The sequence below is a fragment of the Marmota marmota genome, unplaced genomic scaffold (genome assembly GCF_001458135.2).
Source record: "Marmota marmota marmota unplaced genomic scaffold, marMar, whole genome shotgun sequence".
Taxonomy (NCBI): domain Eukaryota; kingdom Metazoa; phylum Chordata; class Mammalia; order Rodentia; family Sciuridae; genus Marmota; species Marmota marmota.
The window spans coordinates 8,418,976-8,439,310 of record NW_025999905.1 but is presented as its reverse complement, the minus strand read 5'-3'; the positions used below and the strand labels follow the sequence as shown (position 1 = coordinate 8,439,310).

The following is a 20,335-nucleotide window of genomic DNA, read 5'->3' as shown; positions in this document are numbered from 1 at the left end:
GAGAGGTGGGGAGGGGGGATGGTGGAGGATGGGAAAGGCAGCGGAGCACAACAGACACTAGTATGGCAATATGTAAATCAATGGATGTGTAACTGATGTGATTCTGCAATCTGTGTATGGGGTGAAGTTGGGAGTTCATAACCCACTTGAATCAAAGTGTGGAATATGATATGTCAAGAAATTTGTAATGTTTTGAACAACCCACAATAAAAAATTAAAAAAAAAATTATTAATGTTATTCTCCTAACATCCACTTAATAAATGCTTTAAATAAGCTTTCCGGCCTTTGTATCATTTATCATGTTATCTAAAATAGTAACCATTGCCAACCAATATCTATTGTAGCTTGTTTGTTTATAAAGTCACCCTGTGTAAGAGGATGTCTCCCTTGTTATCTGCCCTTGTTCCCTTGAATTGAGGTATTAATATATGTTTTTCAGTCCCTTATGCTTACTTCTAAGACCAGATATTCTTTCAGAGGAGGGGAAATCATGCAGCACAAATTCCTTGTTTTTTGACATCCTTTCCTGTTTCCAAATACAGATACAGATTTTTCTCATTTTAGGATGTTATTTATTTTACATTATTTATTTAAAATGTTTAATGTTTGAAAGATGTTTTAATGGTTGTTTATAAAGTTGGATCTTTATAGGATTAGATAATCAATCTAGTTAGTAAATATTTATTAATTATATATAGTATGAACATAGTATTTTATTTGAGGTTAGAACACAACTTGGGAGAATTATCTTTTGGTACATTTTAGTGGAAAAAATAACTTGGGTAAATATGCAAAACTAATAAAAATATTACTAAGGAATTTTGAGGAAAATTATAACAACATGAATTGCTGATGTGTGGTTAAGTAGATGACTTCATAAGCGACCCTGTTACAGTTGGATCTTAGAAAGCAATCTAAATTAGATAATTAATTGGAAGCCATTTTTCTGGAGGTGTTAATAGTGATCAAACCAGTATTGCTAAGAAAGTGAATTCTTTATAGTACAGGTTTGAGAATTGCAGTTAGAAGGGTGGATGAGGTTGATTATGTGTGGTCTTTTGAATGCTAAGATGAAATCCTGAAAATAATATGGTTTAAAATAGTTGTTCTAGTGATCTTAGAGCAGTAGCCAGGGGCAAATAGAAGCCATTCTACTAAATCTAGGTATAGAATGCTATATATGGAGGTTTAGCATGTTTGGAGTACCACTGATGAACTGGTGAGAGTGTCACAATAGAAAACTTGTAGGATGTGGTAACTGTTGGGTGAGTTGTACAAGATCAAAACAGTTTTGCTAATTCAAAGGAACATTGTTTATGAGACCACTTTTTCAACTTTATTAAGCTGTAGAATTGATATTGTAAATAATGTTGTAAAAAATAAAGTATGATAGTTTGATAAGTTCCAGATCTAGAAATTTTATACAATAATTAATTGCTTGGGCCTCAGACCAGATGTCTGGTGCTTTTGGCTGCCCTCATTTTACCCCATTTGTAATCTTGTGTTGCATACTCTGGTTTGGGGGTTTGGGTTTTTACTAATTTTTTACTATTTCTAATTTCAGTTTCTGCTCAGCAAAGTATCAATTCTGTTCCCAGGGTCTTGTTTCTGTTTTATCCATCCCAGGTTGATTCTTTTTTCCTAATTAGCTCATTTGACAGAAACTTATTGAGCAACTATTGTATTGTCAGGTCCTGTGCTAGACTTGGAGATTAAAGGAAACTAAAACTGTTGTATGATGATAGCTAATCAGTAAATCCAAGTACATTTTCACTAGTATTGTGTTATCTTGATTTTTTTTGAGGCAGTTGTTTCAAAGGAGCATGGGGCAAATGCTTTTCATTTGGAGAGGGCTGTTTTGTTTTTCTCAAACCCTATCAATAGGTGATTACTTTTCTTGTAGTTTCAGAAATTGAGGAATACTGAACATTTCTTTTTATCGCCACTAGGGGACAGTATGTCACCACTACAATTTTTTTCTCTCATATCAATGTGTGTGTGTGTGTGTGTATACTGATATGAGAGAAATTTTTTAATATTAGTAGTATTACTGTTGTAAGATCATTAACAAGCTTGGTTGGAAGTTTATAAAGTCTGCCACTTAAGATTTGTGTACACTGCACATTTATGAATAAGGTTACATATGTACAGATATAGCTGCAAATATTTAATTTATTTAGTGTCTTTGAAATTTTGTAACATTTAGAGAAAAAAATTCACATGGGTTTACCAAAACAAGATCACAAACTGATATTAGTATTGAACAGTAAGCAATTTGAATTTCAGAATTTTGTAACTCATGGAAATTGAATTAGGTGTTAGGTATGGAATTTGCTTAAACAATGCAATGTTTACCCTTCCAGAAGGATTGTGTAATCTCCTGAAACATCTGAAGTCTAAATATATACACATACATTTTAACTTTATAGTTCTTTTAACAGAATGCATTGTGTTCTATAAGAGTGATGTCTATGGAGGATGATTATTTCTAAAAATTTCCTTTCAAGTGTCTATAAGGATTTGAAGAACAATGGCATCATAGTTCTTCCTACTATTGTTTTAGACAGAATTCTATAAAATCTACATAAATTGGATTTTAACAGCCTAATTACACTTCTTTAAGTACTTAACATTTGATAAGACAGTGACAAGATTTAATATTTAAAATATACTTTAAAATATAAATGCTCCCTCTGGGAATAGTTTCTTCAAAACTTGTCTTTTGAGAAAATTAAAAGGGACCGTTACTAAGGAGCTGTGAAAACACAAGTATCATAGAATATCAACAACTGGTATATTTATTTGTAGACTGTGACTTATTGGTAATTTACTTCTGGAACTGTAGCTGTTACTGGTCCAAACATCATGGAGGAAGCTGCAGAGGAGGTTAAAAAAAAAAAAAAAGCTGCTATTGAGGTATTGCTGTCATTACCAAACTCCTGTCAAATTAAAGGACCTCTACTTTCCTTGCTTTGCTTAAAGTTTGATAAAGGATTAGAAGTCCCCTGAGAATTGCTACATTCAGACTACACTGCTTTGCTAAAGAAAACAGATACAGTCAACATAAAGACATCAATTTACAATAAAGTCATGATAAAAACATATGAAAGACCAAAGTACTATATAGGATTCCACAGACAAAACAGAATCACTATGACTACATTTAGAATTATCCTATTTGTTTAAGACATAACTGAACTTAGAATTTTCTTTTGTTCATCTTTCATCTAACCTTGTATATTTCATCCTAATCTTGAACTTCATCTTGAAATTGTGTAGGAGATAGAAACTTTTAGTTAGTATTTCTCTAGGTAAGACTCTTAGTAAACTCTAACCCTGAATAACTTAGTTTGAGGATCTAGAACATTAAAAATAGCATTTTATGTTTTTTTTTTCTTTTTGGTACTTTTCCTAATATTCTTAAAATCCAACTTTTAAGAAACTTTTTAAGGTCTCAGTGAACTATTGGTAGATGCTGAATAAAATTAAGTACAAATCTTTAGTTACTTTCAGCTTGACTTCCACAATATTTTTCATAACATTTCATGCAATATAAGGTTAAGACTTATAGATTTTTAATATGATTCTTTTGGGGGCCTTTTACTGAAGATTAGAAATTTTAAGACAATAAATATTTCTTTTTATAGATTTTGAACATATTAATGAAGAGAAATGCTCTCTGGAAATTTGGAAAATGTTTTATATTTTTTATTTTATATGCTAAAACAAATTGAATTCCTGAGCCCAAACAACTTTAAAACTAAATTTAAAATGATTTGTTTTTCTCATGAGAAGCATAAAATAAATTCATTATGGAGATTTTTTAAATATAGCAAAGCACAAAGAAAAAAATGTCATAAAATCCATCATCCAGAAATATTTCTTTTAGCATTTGATATTTTTTCTTTTGCATATTTTCAGAAAACTGACTACTTACAGAGAATGCTTTATTCCCTTTTAAGCTCGTGTCTATTTTTGCTATAATATAGTTGTAACCAAGAAAAAGAGTTAATGCTGTATTTTCAGTTATAAGTTAAATTTTTATTATTGTATGAGAGGATAGAGTTTTGAATTTTTGAAATTAAAAAATATTGACATTATTAGGAAGTGAACAGGATGATTAAACAAGTAATGATAGTCATGACAATAATTTAAACTTAAGAAAAAAATGCATACCTTAGTACATCTTATAGCATTAAATAGCCTCCTGTTGTTGTTGTTGTTGTTGTTTTTAATTTTATTCAACAAATACATTCTTTTGCTTTTTGTGTGTGAATACATAAACAGTGGTATGCAGTCTCTACAGTTTATGCTCTTCATAGCTAATGAACTGAAATTGAGAGAAACCTGAACCCTGGAAATTAAAGTTGCTGAAGTATCAAAGTGAATAAACTGCTGGTAAATTTAATTTGGGTAGCTTTTATTTACTTTTTAACACATTTCTTGAAATGCTTGTGATACTGATTTGCCACTGTAAGAATGATTATGATACAAATTCAGTATGTCTTCTGTCCTTTGACTCAGGCTTTTTGTTATTATTGTTGTTTTTAACCTGTCTTTGGGAGCACTAATACTCTCTGACTCTGTCTGTGTCTTGTTAAACCTGTCCAGATAATTCTTAATTTCAAGTCTCATTTTTTACAATTTAGAAATATTCCTTATTATAGACTCTATGTTCAAAATGTTAATTTTCCCTTTTCATCAACATTTTTATTTCTTCTTCTGTTCTTTAGCATGTGAATTACAGTTGTTTTGAAACCCTTGCATATTGATTCCAGAATGAATATCATTTCTGGATCTGTTTAAATTGATTATTCATTTTCTCTTAATTATGGGTTCCTTTTCCCCCTGTCTCTTTGCCTGCTGCTTGTTTGCTTGTTTAGTAGTGTTTTGTTCCATGCCACACTTTAGTAAGAAAACATAAACGCTCTAGATTGTTTTAGCTTCCAGTAAAGAATATAAAAATTTGTTCCTGCAGGCAATTGTATTACTCGGAGATCACCTTGATCTGTTGAAGTTGTTACTTTCTTGGGGCAAGTCCACTTCAGTTTTGCCTTTATTCCTAAGCCAAGGTCATGGCCTTTCAGAGATCTCAACTGGAAGCTGTAGGTGTACACCAAGGTCTCTTCATTCTAGCTAAACTCAAATCTAATCTCTTCTTTCTCAGCCCAGTGCAGCTTTGAATTCTCTGCTCAATTCTCCAGCCTCTCAGCCATTGTTCTCTGCAAGTCTTCATTTGAGTCTTTAACTGGACATGGAGTTAGGAGCTGAGCAAGGACTAAAGGAGGATTTTTAGCAAATTATTAGGACTTTTGTGCAACTGCTTCCTGTCAGGGATATTACTTGCACATTGCACAAATTCAGCCCACCTTGCCAACTCAAAATTGTAATCTATCTTTTATGCTCAAAGGCATTTCCTATTCTCTCTCTGGTCTCTTTTCTTTGTTTTTTGGAAAAATGATCTCAATAAATCATTTGTTGTGAATGTTAACTACTAGGCTTTTCTTTCAAGGATTATAGACCAGGCTTTTGTTACTATGCAAGAACTCAATCAGTAATTTTTCAGATGTAATAGTTGTGTATGTTAATCAGCTTCTCTATCATAGTTGAAGTCAGTACACCCTATAAAAATAATATTCATTACTTGTTAATATTGAATATTTAGTAGGTGTGAGTGCTTCACTATGTGTCTCATCTAATTCATCACACACACACACACACAAAAAAAAAAAAAAAACAACTGTGAGGTAGGTAATACTATTATCCTGATTTTAGATGAATATGTGGTGTCAGTCAGCTTTCTGTCCCTGTAACAAAGATCCAAGATAAACATCTTAGAGGAGGAAAGGTTGGTTTATCAAGACTCCCAGTTTCAGTCCATGATGTCTGTGGTGACATATTACCTCATGTAATATGAGAAGCACTTGGTAGAGAAGGCTTGATCACCTTGTGGAAGCCAGTTAGCAGAGAGGAAAAGAGAGGAAAAGAAGCAGTGGCCAAGGTCCCACTGTCACCCCCAATGTCCTAACTTCCTTCTCTCAAGCCCAGACTCATGAAGGTTCCACCACCTCCCAATAGCACCTCCCAATAGCTAAGCCTTTATCACATGGGCTTTTGGAGGACATTTAAGATCCAAACCAAAATACAGAGAGCTAATACAACAATAATTTTCTCAAAGTCCACTTAAAATTGTCAAACTTGGTGTATGAATGCCAGCATTTTATCTGTTTCATAATCTATTAAAGGAATATCCTATTTTATTCAAGGAACATACAAATGAGCAAGTGCACACAAATAACCTTTGTAATGTGAGTTTTATAATTCTAACACATAACCATTTCTACTATCAAGAAAAAGTTACTTTTTTAAAAAAGAATATTTTAGATTTACAGAAAAACTAAGATGATATAGAGTTTCTGTGAACCCTGTACCTGGTTTCCCCTATAATGCCAATGAACCAACATTGGTATATTATTATCAACAGTTCCTAATTTATTCAGATTTTCTTTGTTTCATCTACTGGATTTTCCTAATTTAGTGTACCACCTTACTTTTAATTTGCTCCTTAGGCTGTTGGCCAGGATAGTTTTTCAGACTTTTTGGTGATCTTGAACAGTGTTTTAGCTTTTATTTAAAATATATTAAGTACATATGAATATATTAAATATATTATATACATATGAATATATTAAATACATATGAATTGTATGTATTAATGGGATTCAGTGTGATATTTCTGTACACAAGTGTAGCATGCATTGGTCAGTCAACTTGCCCTTTTCTACTCCCCCCTCCTATACACACTTTCTATATCTAATAGTCATTATTCTGCTTTCAGATTAGCTTTTTTCAGCTTCCACATTGACGGTTTTTAGGAGTACTTGTTGAGGGTGTGAGAAGCACCCTCTGGAATCTATCTGATGTTTTTCTCATAGTCTGGGGCTAAGGTTGACTGGAGCAAGACTATCAAAGAAAATGTCATTTTCATATATCAAGAGTGCATATTACCAATATAACTGTTCATTGCTCATACTGACCTAATTTTCTTAGTTTAATATTAAACACTTTTATTCTAAAATATTTGGAACTCACCAAGAAGTATGTTTTATATGTTCTCATTTTTCAATCATGTATCCTCTGCTCCCCACCATCCTCAAGGATTCAAACAACTTATATTTTGCATATCCATTTGCAGCAATACATACTTTTCAAAAAACAACTTTTGAAGTATGATTCACATATAATTTACCCGTTAAAAGCAGGAAATCTAATGGTTTTTAATTTGTTTAGAGATGTACAACCATCACCAAAATCAGGATTGGAACATTATCATCACCCAAGAAAGAAACTTCATAACTAATGGTAGTTATTCCCTATTTCTCTTCACTTCCCACATAAGCTTTCCCTCTACCCTTAAGCCTGCTCAGTTATATATCTGAGTTTTTGTCTCTATGTATTTATCTATTCTGGGTTATTTTATAAATCTCTCACCTGACTGTAATTATATAGTCTTTGACCAACATCTTCCTCTTTTCCCTACTCTATAACCACCCAAGCCTCTGGTTAAAACTTTTATACTGTGTATTTCTGTGAGATCATATAATATTTGTCTTTAAGTACCTGGTTTATTTCATTTAACATTATGTTCTCTAGGTTCATCCATGTTGTTGGAAATGACAGGAATTCATTCTTTCTACTATTCTATCATGTAAATATAAGGCATTTTCTTTTCCATTCATTCACTGAGGGACTCTTAGTCTGATTTTGTATTTTGGTGATTCTGAATATTGCTATAATGAACATAGAACAGTAGATGTCTGTTCAAGATAATGATTTTATTTCCTTAGGATATATAGCTAGTAGTTGGACTATTGGAAGTCAGTTCTATTTTTAATATTTTGAGGAACCTCCATACTGTTTTTCATAATGGCTGTACTAATTTACCTTCCCACAAACAGTGTGAAAGGGTCTCCTGTACTTCACTTCTTTGCCCACATTTGTTTTTCTTTTGCCTTTTTGATAATAGCCCTTCTATCTGGAATGAGATGACATCTCAATGTGGTTTTGGTTTGCCTTTAATAGGTATATGAGCAAAATGCTTAACTTCACCAGTCATTAGAAAAATGCTTTTTTAAGAGAAACATTTGACTTTGCATTTTTCTATGTTATCAAGAGAAGGAGTTTTAAGATGAGTTTAACAATTTATAAATTGTGCATCTTTGTGCATAATAGAATTTTCTGAGTATGTGTGTGTGTTACCATGTTGTCCAATCAATTTTTAAATTCCCAGATTTTTAAGGAGAAAAAAATAATCAAATGAGTTCAGGCAAAATGGAAAAACAATCAGTGGAATGGCATAGAGTCTTCTCACTGAATCTTTCAAAATAAAGCCTATAAAAATTGCAGAAATAAATTAATCTTTAATAGAACATCTTAAGTTATTAACTAAAATGTGTGTTATAGAGCTGTCTAAATGAGCAGATAAGATTTATTCTGTTATAGAAATATGATTTTGCTAATACCCAGATTTTAAACACTTAATTTCTTCATTTGTTATTGTGCTGCTTTCATAATGACAAGTATAAACTGGTTTCAAAAGAGCTATAGAAATAGACTTTTTTTTTAATTAGAGTTTTGTAGTTACACATAGTAGTTGGGTTCTTTCCAACAAACTCATACATGCATGGAATTTGATTCCCCTTTTCCTCCCTCTTCCCTTCTCCTTATTCGACTAGACTTCCTTTTGCTCATATTTATTTATATTTGATTGGTTCTTTTTACTTGTGCATAACAGTGAAATTCCCTGTGGTATATTTATGTGCACATAACATGATGTTTTAAAGAACTTTAAAGATTTCTCCCCTTTCCCATCCCTCCTTTCTGCTTCTCAATTTTCTTTTTCTACACTGCTGATCTTCCCTATATCTTTATAATGTCCTATCCTTCCCTCCCCCTTTCCTTTATTTTTTAATCTAGTTTCCTCATATGAGAGAATACATTTAACCTTTAAGTTGATTTTGGCTTATTTCACTTAACATAATATTCTTCATTTCCATCCATTTACTGGCAGGTGCCATAATTTCATTCATCTTTATGGCTGAGTAGAACTCCATTGTGTGTGTGTGTGTGTGTGTGTGTGTGTGTGTGTGTGTATGTATGTATATGTATGTATCACAATTTCTTAATCTGCTCATCTGTTCATGGGGACCTGGTTTGAATCCATAATTTAGCTACTGTAAATTGTGAAACTATAAACATTGAGGTGTGCGTATCTCTATAATGTGCCAATCTTAGATCTTTTAGGAAAATACCAAGGAATGAGATATCTGGGTCATATGGTTGTTCCATCCCTAGTGTTTTGAGGAATCTCCATACTGATTTCCAGAGTGGTTATACTCATCTGCAGTTCCACTAACAATGTACAAGTGTTCCTTTTTCTCCACAACCTTGCTAGCATTTATTATTGTTTATATTCTTGATCGTTCCCAAAGAGGAAAGCTTAATTATTATTATCTGTGTTATCAATTTAATAAATGAGACTAGAGAGTAAATGTGAATTATAGACCCTCCCACACTGTAGTTAATTGATCAAATATAACAAATACATGCCAATAGGTTGCATTTCGTTCGGGTTCAGAATACTTTTTTGTATGTTTATGAATGATGTGACATGGATGATATCTACTTCAATATATGCATGTAATATTTTAAGACCAAACATTCTTAACTTTACAATGATTTGTTTATATGTGATTTAGGACTTGTGATATTCTGGAAACCAGAAAAATATTTTAAATCCAATATTGAAATGTCACATAAAAACAAATTGCAAGAAACAAAATAACCCACTGTTCAGCCATTGTGGGTCTTCACAGTTCTACTCAGGAATGAATTGATGGATTTTTTTTTTTTTTTACACTACTGGGGATTGAAGCTAGGGCCTTGCATGTGTTAGGCAAGGACTTGACCACTGAGCTACATCCCCAGTCAGCGACTGGGGAAATTGATGGGACCGAACAGCTCAAGCAGAGGTGACCTCTCACCATCATCCTCATAGATAAAGAACCCAGAGCCAGAGTTGGTGGAGGCATGGTCCTGGTGGTGAGGCTTCAAGAAATAATTTTTCTCAGTACTATTGCCAGGCTTCAAGCTAAATATGCAAATAGGAGTAAACATAGTAAGAAACAGCAGTCAATGTCAACATATGAGTTAAACTGAAAGAGCGATGATATCTCTATCATAGTCAGAGCCTTCTTTGCTTTGGATTTCTCATAATTTATGGAGTGCAACCATGTGTTAGGCATTGAGCTAAAGTGTTCCATATTCAGAGATAAAATGAAAAATTCTTTACATTACAAAATCATCACCTGGTGGAATAAGTGGCCAACTAAAAAGACTTAAAATGCAGTATGCTAGAGGAATTTGCAGCTGTGGAAACAGTCACCTCACCCAAACTGGGCTGTAGGATAAGAGGCAGAAAAGATTTTAGGAGTCAGAGATACCTGAATTGAACCACAAAGAGTAATTAGGTTAGCCAAGCTAAGGGGGTTGCTAGAAAGCTTTTATGGCAAAAGAATCAGCTGGTGCAGAGGGATGCAAGCTCAGAAAAATCGTTTGTGTTGGCAATTTTAAATAGTCCTATGTGGCTTAGAGAATGGAATGATTTAAAGTTGTGGCAAGAAGTTGAAAGGATAATAGATGTTTCATTAGCAGGTAGAGGAATTAGACTTTTTCCTGAGGCTAAAAGTTAGCCTTCAAGGGATTTTAGGTGGGAGAGTAATGTAATTTTAAAATTTAAAATCACTTAAAATGCATTTTAAAATAAGTATTTTGACTGCTTCATGAGAATGGGGATAGAAGACGGCCCATCTCCAGAGAGACTGTTATGAGACTGTTCCTGTAACTGAGGACAGAGTTGTTCTGCTGGCAGTGGTAGTTGGAGTGTCGTCCTCCTTAATACCATATCCTTATGAGCAAAGAGGAAAAAAGTGGTAGGAAGTAGATGCAGTAGATGGTAAGGATCTATTGGATGTTGGGTTAGGGTATTAAGGATGACACCAGAGTTCATAGATGAACTACCATATCCATACGTGTTTAAAAAATACATAACAGTTCATAAGGTAGAGATCTTAAAGTTACTAGTTTTGTCTCCACTTTCCCTTTTCATTCACATTATAATCTTCATACATTCAGGAAGCCTAAATAGTTAGAATAAACAGATTTTCACAAGCAATATAATTTCAATGGTAAAACCACATCTTGGCAACTTGTGAGATAATTTCATGATTTTTCCTGATCCTTACTTCACAAACAACAGGTTTTTCCCCACGCCAGTACTCACAGACAGTTCATAACCAAGTTGGAGAACACTCAGAAATAAGAGAAGGAAACACTTGCATCATTGAGGAAATATTCACACTTCAGTGGAGAGCCAAAATTGGTCAGAAATTGGATTAGGGGAAAATAATCTTGTTTCTGTTAGCATTTGAAATTGTATCAGTATTTTTCTTCATATCTTTAGCAGATATATATTGTCTGTAATGAAAAGCAATTGCAAAAGCACTTCCCCTTTATTTAGGGGACTGAGTTTATGCCAGTTAGCAAAGTTCAGGGTTGTAAATTCCAAGTCCATACAGCAGCAGATCTTGCAAAGTGGCTCCTTATCACATTTAATGTATGTCATGTTTTTTGTACTGAAATAATTATTGTTTTACTTATTTTCAGGATGAGCAGAAGCTACAGGAGAGTTTAAGGCAAGGTGCCATCATTATTGCTGCCTTAATTGAAGAAAGAAATTCTGCACTCATTGGCCAGCTGCTGGTAGCATGAAGATGACAGGATATTAGGCCTCCAAAAATATTTGCTTAATTTGTTTAAGTATCTGTGTTGTGTTTTATCCCCTTCCCTTCTCCCCCTTATATGTGATAGAATATTTTCTATATCTTGTGATTTATAGTATGTGATGCTTTGATTATAAAAGTGGATAAGAGTTGCTCTCTGTGAAATTGTGCGTGTCAAATATAAATTGCCTGAACCAGGAAAGAGTACATGGTAGAAAATAACAAAGGCTGAAAGGTCAAGTTGAAATAATGAACCTTCTAGGAATGAGAATTTAGAAAGCTTCAGTGATTATCTTAATTCTGTTTATTAATCATACTATATTGAAGCTGATAAATAAGTCTTTAGACTTCTCAATTTATTAAAATTGTCTTTTCACCATTTGATATTTTTCTTTTTTGTGTTATATTGATATTTTTCACACCTTCAGAACAAAGGCAGGGGTGTGTGTGACAGGAAATAGAACTGTTTCAGTTTTCTTCACTATTTGCCTTCCGTTCCTCTATATCTCTAAAGGAGAGGCAATCTCCTGCTTTTCTATTATTTTTAAATTTTGTAACCTCTTTGGTTTATGAAATGTAATTTTGATTTACATTTTTTTAATGAATCTCTCATTTTTCTGAGAACATTTAAATGTCTGGAAGGTTTCATAGAAGTTCAGTGTTTTTAGTCATTCCTGGTTGGCAGCCTTTTGCAAAGCACATCATAGAGTCAAATTAGTTACTCTTTCAATTCAGATATTGCCTCCTTGTTAAACAAAGTTCTTATTCTTTCTAATTTCTATTGACATATAGGTCTTGAATATTAATATCTTTCTTTACACTGAATAATTATGTGCATATAATCATTAAAATTCCTTTTATTTTATACATATATTTATTTTTAAAAAATAGATCAGATCATACCAGTTCTTAGGTTGCATGTGGAAATTATACAACTTGCATGAATTATTTTCAGCTAAAGATAGACAAAAAGATAAAATATCAACCTTGTGAAATTTCTTTTTTCCCTGTATTCCTCAAGTATCAGTATAGTAACTGAATTTATATTTTACATTTAAATAATCATGAGTAGATTATAATGGGCATGGAATAATTATTGTAATTCATTCTCCTAAATGAAAAGGATTGTTTGAATGTAGGTTGGATCTATTTGCCTGGTCTCACCACTTTTCCTTTCTCTAGGGATGTTAGGAGACACAAATCAGTTAACTCACACTGTTTAGAGTGAAGTATGTGGGCAATGTGTAGGTTTGGCTAGAACATCTGTGTCCCTTTGGAGGTGATAACTGTGATGAGAGGAGCAGCAGCAGCAAAGGGCCACACCCTGTGCCTGTTGAAGTCTTCAGAGAACATGTTTTAAGACCTTGAAAATGCTCAGAAAGGCAGAAGGGGGGAAGCATTACCTGTGTCTGCAGTACAGCATAGTCACCTTACTGTCCAAGGTGCTAGCTCTGGCAACATAGATCTCAACAAAGGGACTATGATATCAGGCACAGATTTATCTGGCGCAGTCTGTGATCCACAACATTGAAAATTAAAAAGAGCGAGACCCACCCACCTCCCATTTTCACCCCCCTCTGCTTTCACTGTTCAGATGAGAAAGTTGGGGTTCAGGCATCTTAATTACCTTGCCCAATGTCATGGGGCTCCATTGTAAAGGAGGCAGGGCTTAAACTCAGAATGACATACATTTTAACTTATATCCAAGCATAACAATGACTCCTGGCAAAGGCTTCCAAAAGAGAGGTTGTGACATGTACATCAGAATGTCAGAATCTTGGAGTGAGCATCTAGGAATAGACAAAACTGGGAGACTCCTCTGTCCAATAACCAGATGGAAGTCCTGGGGCTTCTGGCTTCCAAGCCACCTTTCCAGTATATGGTAGGCAGGAGTTAAGGGACAGAGAGACTTATTGGCTAATATGTAAAGATAAATTATTTTATTGATTGTTAAGAGATAAACAAGTAACATTGCAGTTATGTTTTTATCAATGCTTTATAAATTTAATTACTGTAATTAAAACCTGTCCAGTTTCTATTTTCCAAGACTGCTTAAAAAAAGAATAGTAGTTATGCCTTAGGATTGCTTTAATTGCTTTTAGTTGTGGGAAGTTTTGTGGAAAGACTTTTATTTGTAAATGTATGCTACTTAGTTAAATGAAATTCACTTTCTTAGGAATTCAAGCCAGAGCAATACCATCTTGTATTGGTAAGAGGTAGTAGGTTTCTTCCTCCCCATTAATGTGTTCAATTTAGAGGTAATGCAAGTATACCCATCTACAGGTAAAAGTCAGACTTCTACATCCCGTCAGAGCCATTGTTATTGCAGCCATTTTAAGCATTTTTGCATTGGTTTAACAGTAAAATTCTTTTTTGATTCTACTATATTGTCACTGTGAAATTTTACTTCACATATATAAGTAATCATCATTTAAAGATAAAATTGTAGAACATTTTCTATTAAAAATGTGTAAATTTCATTCTGTTCTAATGTTGAAACTAATTGTGGATTTATGGAAGGATAAATGATAACATTTTAACTGAACCATTAGAACCCATTTGGAAGAAAGACTGAAGTCATTTTAAAACTTCATTTTGGAAATAAGTAGAATAAATGAAAAAAATAATTTTACTTTGCTAGCATGACTTTAGAAGTGGCTATGTAGATGGTGGTGGTTAGCATTGTACCATTTTGTATACATTCTTATACATGTTAGTTTAAAAACTGAAAAATGTATGCATATTTTTAATATGAAAAGTAAAAAAAAACTAATAAAGATTCTAAATATGTTCTCTCTCCAAAACAACACAGAAATAATTGACAAATTATTTATATTTTTAAATCTAATGACATTTGCTTATTTTTAATGTGTACATATTTATTCAAATTTAGTCACAACAAATATCATGCTCTCAAAAATACAGTAGTGTTTGGAAAGCTAGAATTTGGAGTCCCAATCTACTGTTCTGTTAAAAAATAGTTTAAAAATTGTAAAATAATAAAAAATTATAAACCAGAAGTGTAAGTTAGATCTCTTTCTTCTTTCCGTCATTTTTATCATGTTTCCTAGCAGCTATATTTTAGTGGCTACTAAATATACAAGAGTTATATTTGAGCTCAGGGGAAAAGAGTACTGTACTCACTTCATGACATCTTTGGTGAGTGTTATTGTTCAGAAGCACTCTTGTCCTCCCCTTTCCTTCCTCCGGAGGATTATGTGATTGATTACCTCTTGACTTTGGGATTCATTGTGAGAACTGTTTTGACCCATGGAGTGAGTCAGAAATGATGGCGTGCTACTTACTAAACTAAACTTGTAGCTAAATTTCAAAATACTGCATGCATTTGGCTTGTTTTCTTACACTTCTGCCACCATAGTGAGAAGAACACCAGCCTAGCCTGCTGCCGCAGAAAGAGGAGCACCTGGGTGGAGCACCTGGGTGGAGCACCTGGGTGGAGCACCTGGGCCAGCTGGCCTCCAACTAACCACACATGGCTGGAGAGCCCAGCTGAGATCAGCAGAGCCACCTTGCTCAGTTCAGTGGACCTCCAGCAGACACCTGAGTTAAATAAATGTGCTTGTTTGTTTTTGCTAGTACTGAAGACTGAGTCTTTTTTCTTTTTTTCTTGGTACCGGGGATTGAACCCTAAGATGCTTCACCACTGAGCCACATCCCTAGCCCTTTTTTGTATTTTATTTAAAGACCAGGAGTCTCTCTGAATTGCTCACACTGACCTTGAACCATGATCCTCCTGCTTCAGCCTCCCCAGCTGCTGGGATTACAGGCATGTACCACCTCGCTTGGCGAGGACTCAGTCTTATTACACCCTTTGTTAATCAAGGAAAGAAAATTTATGGTAATCTGTGGTTTATATGTCCCCACAGGTATAGGAAGTGTCTGGAAACGCACATTTTGCTAAAACAGAGTACTTATAGGAGAATTATTAGAGCAATGACCCCAAAGTACAGGAAGGTTCTGAGGATATCTCAATATTTAGTAAGTTTTTTTCCTTGTTTTTAAAATTGGTTATTTTTAGTTTACATGACAGTAAATTCAATATTTAGTAGCTTCTAAAAGAGAAAAATGGGCCTGAATGTTTTAGAAAAGTTTTCAAAAGAGGTGAAATTTTTGGGCTATGAAGTGATCCTGAGTTGAAATTATGGGTATTTAAAATAATTAACACTTATTGAATGATTACTTAATGTATTCCAAAAACTGTTCTCATTGCTTTCTATGAACATGATAATACATGTTATTCTTAATAATACCCTTGTGTTCTAGGTAGTACACTTACCATCATTTAAAAAGGAAGAGTAAATGCCTGTCGTCCTTGCAACTCAGGATACTAAAGCAGGAGGATTGCTGGAGCCAGGAGTTTGAGACCAGCCTGAATGCAGTGAAAACCCATCTCAAAAACAAAACAAAACACGAGGAAACCAACACATAAACAACACAAGTTACTAATTCAGAATCACGCAAGTAGTAAGTGGTAGAAAGGGTAATCAAATTTGATTATATGGCCTCAAAGCTTATATTCCTAAATACTAAGCTATATGATATTGCAAAAATACTATTTTAAGATTCCTTAAAGAAAGGCTTTCAAGATAGATCTCAATGTTTTTATTTACTAACAAAAGAAATAAAATGAATACAACTCAGTATTCAGTATTTCTTTATTCCTTTCCTTTGACTATCTCCACCCCAGTCTACAAATTTCAGAACATCCTTGGATCTTCATGTGAAATTAACAAAGGCTGATACCCATACCCACATAAGATTATTAATGTCATTTCTATAAGCTCTAAAGTTGTTGGTATTTCCTTAGGCGATGAAGATCAGTTATTTTTGGATAACACAAGTGGAAGATGAAAACTGGAAGCAAGTATTCTCGTGATAAACAAGAATTCCAGACTGTGCTTATGCCTCAGCAGTACAACAAGGCATGAAAAAAGTTGAAATTCACCTTTTTTACAGGAGTAAGGAAGATCTAGAGAAGTACTGAGGAATGAAAAAGTATAAAGTCTTTTTTAGCCATGAAATTCTTAATCACCATGTTTGCTCTATAGGAAAAATTTTGAGTGAATGGTGGCCAGTAGGATGAGCAAGGCCAGAGTGGAGCCAGATTGTTTTTTCCCTTCCCATCTGAAACATTGTATTCTTTGATTTTTATAAATGCCTTGCAGCTGAAATGCATTATGCAAATTAATTTTCTATTTAGTGAGGATGCTACCAAATAATCTGTCAGTTGTTAAAACATCTGGGCCTATTTAGCAGCATAGATGAAGCCTGGCTTGTCTAATACAATTTTTTCTTCCAATGTAATCTTAATTAATCCCTCACAGGGTTTCTCTGAGGTAGGTCTCTATTGACCTTGTGATATAACAATTGCAAAAAAGCAGATGCAGAGATAGACTCATTACACAGTACACTGGAAGCCAGACTGATCTTTACTTTGGATAATATTTTAGGAAATTGTATAAAAAATACTGGACTATTGCTATGCTTTAAAAAATGTGACATAAGTCTACGTCTAGAATTTTACCTGGATGTATCCCTTCATTCTGCATTTGACAAAATTGCAGTTGAACCCAAAGGCAAAAGCTTCCAAAAGACACTCCTTTGAATCTTTTGACCCGAGTGGAAACATAGTTGGAGATTCCACATGGGGGCCAATTTTGTAAGAATTTCCACTCGTCTGTCATAATTGGGTTATTTGGATAAAGTTTGGCAAAGCGTCTAGTAGATTAACTGAATGAGGTTTCTGGAACTCTGCCATTTTGGAGCTATCCAGTATGTTCTTTGTTCTATCTCATTATGAAATGAGCTATTGAAATTGGTTGGTGTATTGGTTTGTTCCGTTTTTATTTTATTTTTTTTCCTTTTCTATTCTTTACATCTGAGCCCTTAATTTTGTTGAAAGCAAGCTCTTCAGTCTGGATAACAAACATTCCTTTGAGGAGGAGGAAATAGATGATAAAATCTGTGTGTTACTAATTTTCTTCAATAGTTTGGAAGAATTTTTTTCCCCATCCTGTGTGTGTTTTTAAGACCCTGTTAAGTTCATAGTTCCTTTTTCTTTTTTTGTTTAAATAGAAAATCATTCTCTTTAATCCCACCTGAGTTTTAAAAATGCATTATTGAACTGCCCAGCTCAGGAATTTGGTGGCATGTTTTACTGAATGGAGGTATGTGTGACCTGATGGTAAAGGAATGCTATTCAAAAAGACATTTCCGCCTGTTTGTTTCTTGGATCAGTTGCTGTTCACATACATCTGGAAAGAAGCCAGAATACGTAAACAAATTTAAGTTTTGAGGATCCCCGTGGGAATAACCGTAAGTTCTTCCATAAATCAGAAATTTAAGAGAAATGCAATGTGGTATTATAGCAAGAAGGGACAACTGCAAACCAACTGTTCTTAGCTCTGGTTTGTGAATCTTAATGAATATTAAAAGATCTGGGTTAATTATGCAGTTATGCATACTGCTACTCTTTCCCAAAGTTATGGGTATTGCCTAAATGGAATTTTATTTTACTAACTTTTAATTGTTTCTTAATATCAAACAAATATTAAATTTTGAAGCTAGTTTTATACTCTTGGCACACTGAAATTTTATAATATGTAATTATTTGTCACTAATCTAACTCCATGAATCAATTGATAAAGGACAAATTTGAAGAATTGGAGATTTTCCCTCTAGAGCTGTTTTCCTGCAGTAGTTTGGAACTGTCATTCTCAGCACATGAACTGAAAACCATGTTGGAAGAGAGAAGGAGTAATTGACATTCTCTTGTCTTTTCATTACATTTGACCTATTGCTAAACCTTAAATATAAAACTCCTTCTTAAGAAAGACAATCTAAAAGTTTAACTTTTTTTAGTGTTTTTTTTGTGTGTGTGTAGAGAGAAACAGAAAAAAAAAGTATATAATTATCCTGTGCACATTTTCTTGAAAGAGTTGTTCTAAAACAATTACAATGTGAATTTGTACAAGAAGAACTTCTAGAGACTAGGTGTCTTTGTGCAAGTGGGAAAATACAGATAAATACATCTGGTGCATATAGATAACGTTTATATCAATTCTACATAATTTACAATTCTCATTGACAGTGTAGATGAATCCATTTTTTTTAAAGTGATCATATATTTTTATGTTGCAGTCGTATTAGCCTATGGCAAAAAAAATGAGATTATACTTCTACTCATTTTGTTGCTAAATCTAAATCATTATAACAGGAGTCCTCATGTTTTCTGTCAGAAATTAACCTTTCAGCATCCTTCCCAGCAATTTTATGCTTTTTCTGGAACTCCCCCATTTTCTGATACTCTTTCATCTTATCACCATGCTCTTGTTTCTCTTGCTAATAACTTCATGAACAAGCCCTCTTCTGGGCACTGCCACCCTATCTTAACTGTCACTGTGTGTCCCACCAGAGATGCATCCAGAGAATGGGTCTTGGATGCGCTTCCAGCCTACTTGGACCACTTGATCTCAACTGCAATGCAATAGATGTAGGTAGAGACTAGATTCTTTGATACCATGATAATCTTTGTGCAAAAGAGACATTTACTACTACTAGAAAGAAGCAAAGGTAGATCTGTCACTCACACCAGGCCCATCTCCTCATAGCTCACCCTCAAAAATACGTTTGATCCATGGATATTTGGGCCCAACTACTCTTGAACCAGGGAGTAGGCAATGCCTATCCTTAACTAGCTCCACATACAAATGATTTGCCTAATTTATAACATCCAGAGGACATCTCTGAATGACTATCATCCACTCCCTTCAAGAAAAACATTGTGTTCAACAAAAACATTGTGTTCAGCAAGTTAAACACAAAATAGTGTTGATATTAATACATTCCCAAAGACTGGATATTTTAGTTTTAGGCAGTTTGTAACTCTCAAATATCCCCCCCTCTCCCTCCCCATCCCCTGCCCATACATATGTATGGAGAAATATTTTATGAGACTTAAATAAATTTAGGAATAAATTTTACCCAGAAGCACAGGTAGGGAAAAAAATATGAAAAAGACTGCTTTTTTTTCTTTATAAAATCTGAAGAATTGGAGATTTTACCCCTTAAACTTTTTTCCTATAGTAATCTTTACCATAACAGTAATCTTTGTTATGGTAAAGAATATCTTGTGCCTGGCACTATGGTACACACCTGTACTCCCAGCAACTCAGGAGGCTAAGGCAGCAGGATCACAAGTTTGAGGCCAGCCTGGGCAGACTAGTGACCCTGTTTTCAAAGTAAAAAGAGCTAGGGATATAGATCAGTGGCACAGCATTTGCCTCCCATGGGTAAGGACCTAGATTCAATCTCTAATGCTAAAGAAAAAATTATTAGAGACAAATTTGTTATTTAGTAACAATTAGCATGAAGTTATAATTTACTCTTTGCCAAACAATTTTCATGTATTACCTGATATAACTCCCCCCCCCCCCCGACCGAATCCAGTTTAGCCTTGTTTTAAATGCTTATT

The 20,335-nt window shown here is 33.9% G+C and overlaps 1 protein-coding gene and 1 long non-coding RNA gene across 8 annotated transcripts in view; both read left to right on the top strand.

Annotated features, from left to right (window-relative positions):
• Window positions 1-14,867, top strand: part of Crppa (CDP-L-ribitol pyrophosphorylase A) — a 307,433-nt gene extending 292,566 nt beyond the window's left edge. For all 7 annotated transcript variants that reach the window (XM_048799651.1, XM_048799649.1, XM_048799650.1 and 4 more), the window contains one exon: window positions 11,726-14,867. In XM_048799651.1, coding sequence (XP_048655608.1) covers window positions 11,726-11,830 — 105 coding nt within the window. In that variant the 3' untranslated portion in view covers window positions 11,831-14,867. The remainder of the gene's footprint in view (window positions 1-11,725) is intronic.
• Window positions 14,868-15,290: 423 nt separating this feature from the next.
• LOC125615521 lies at window positions 15,291-19,847 on the top strand. Its single transcript, XR_007346130.1, has 2 exons — window positions 15,291-15,840; window positions 16,126-19,847. It is a non-coding gene; the product is annotated as an uncharacterized LOC125615521 (long non-coding RNA).
• Window positions 19,848-20,335: the final 488 nt, after the last annotated feature.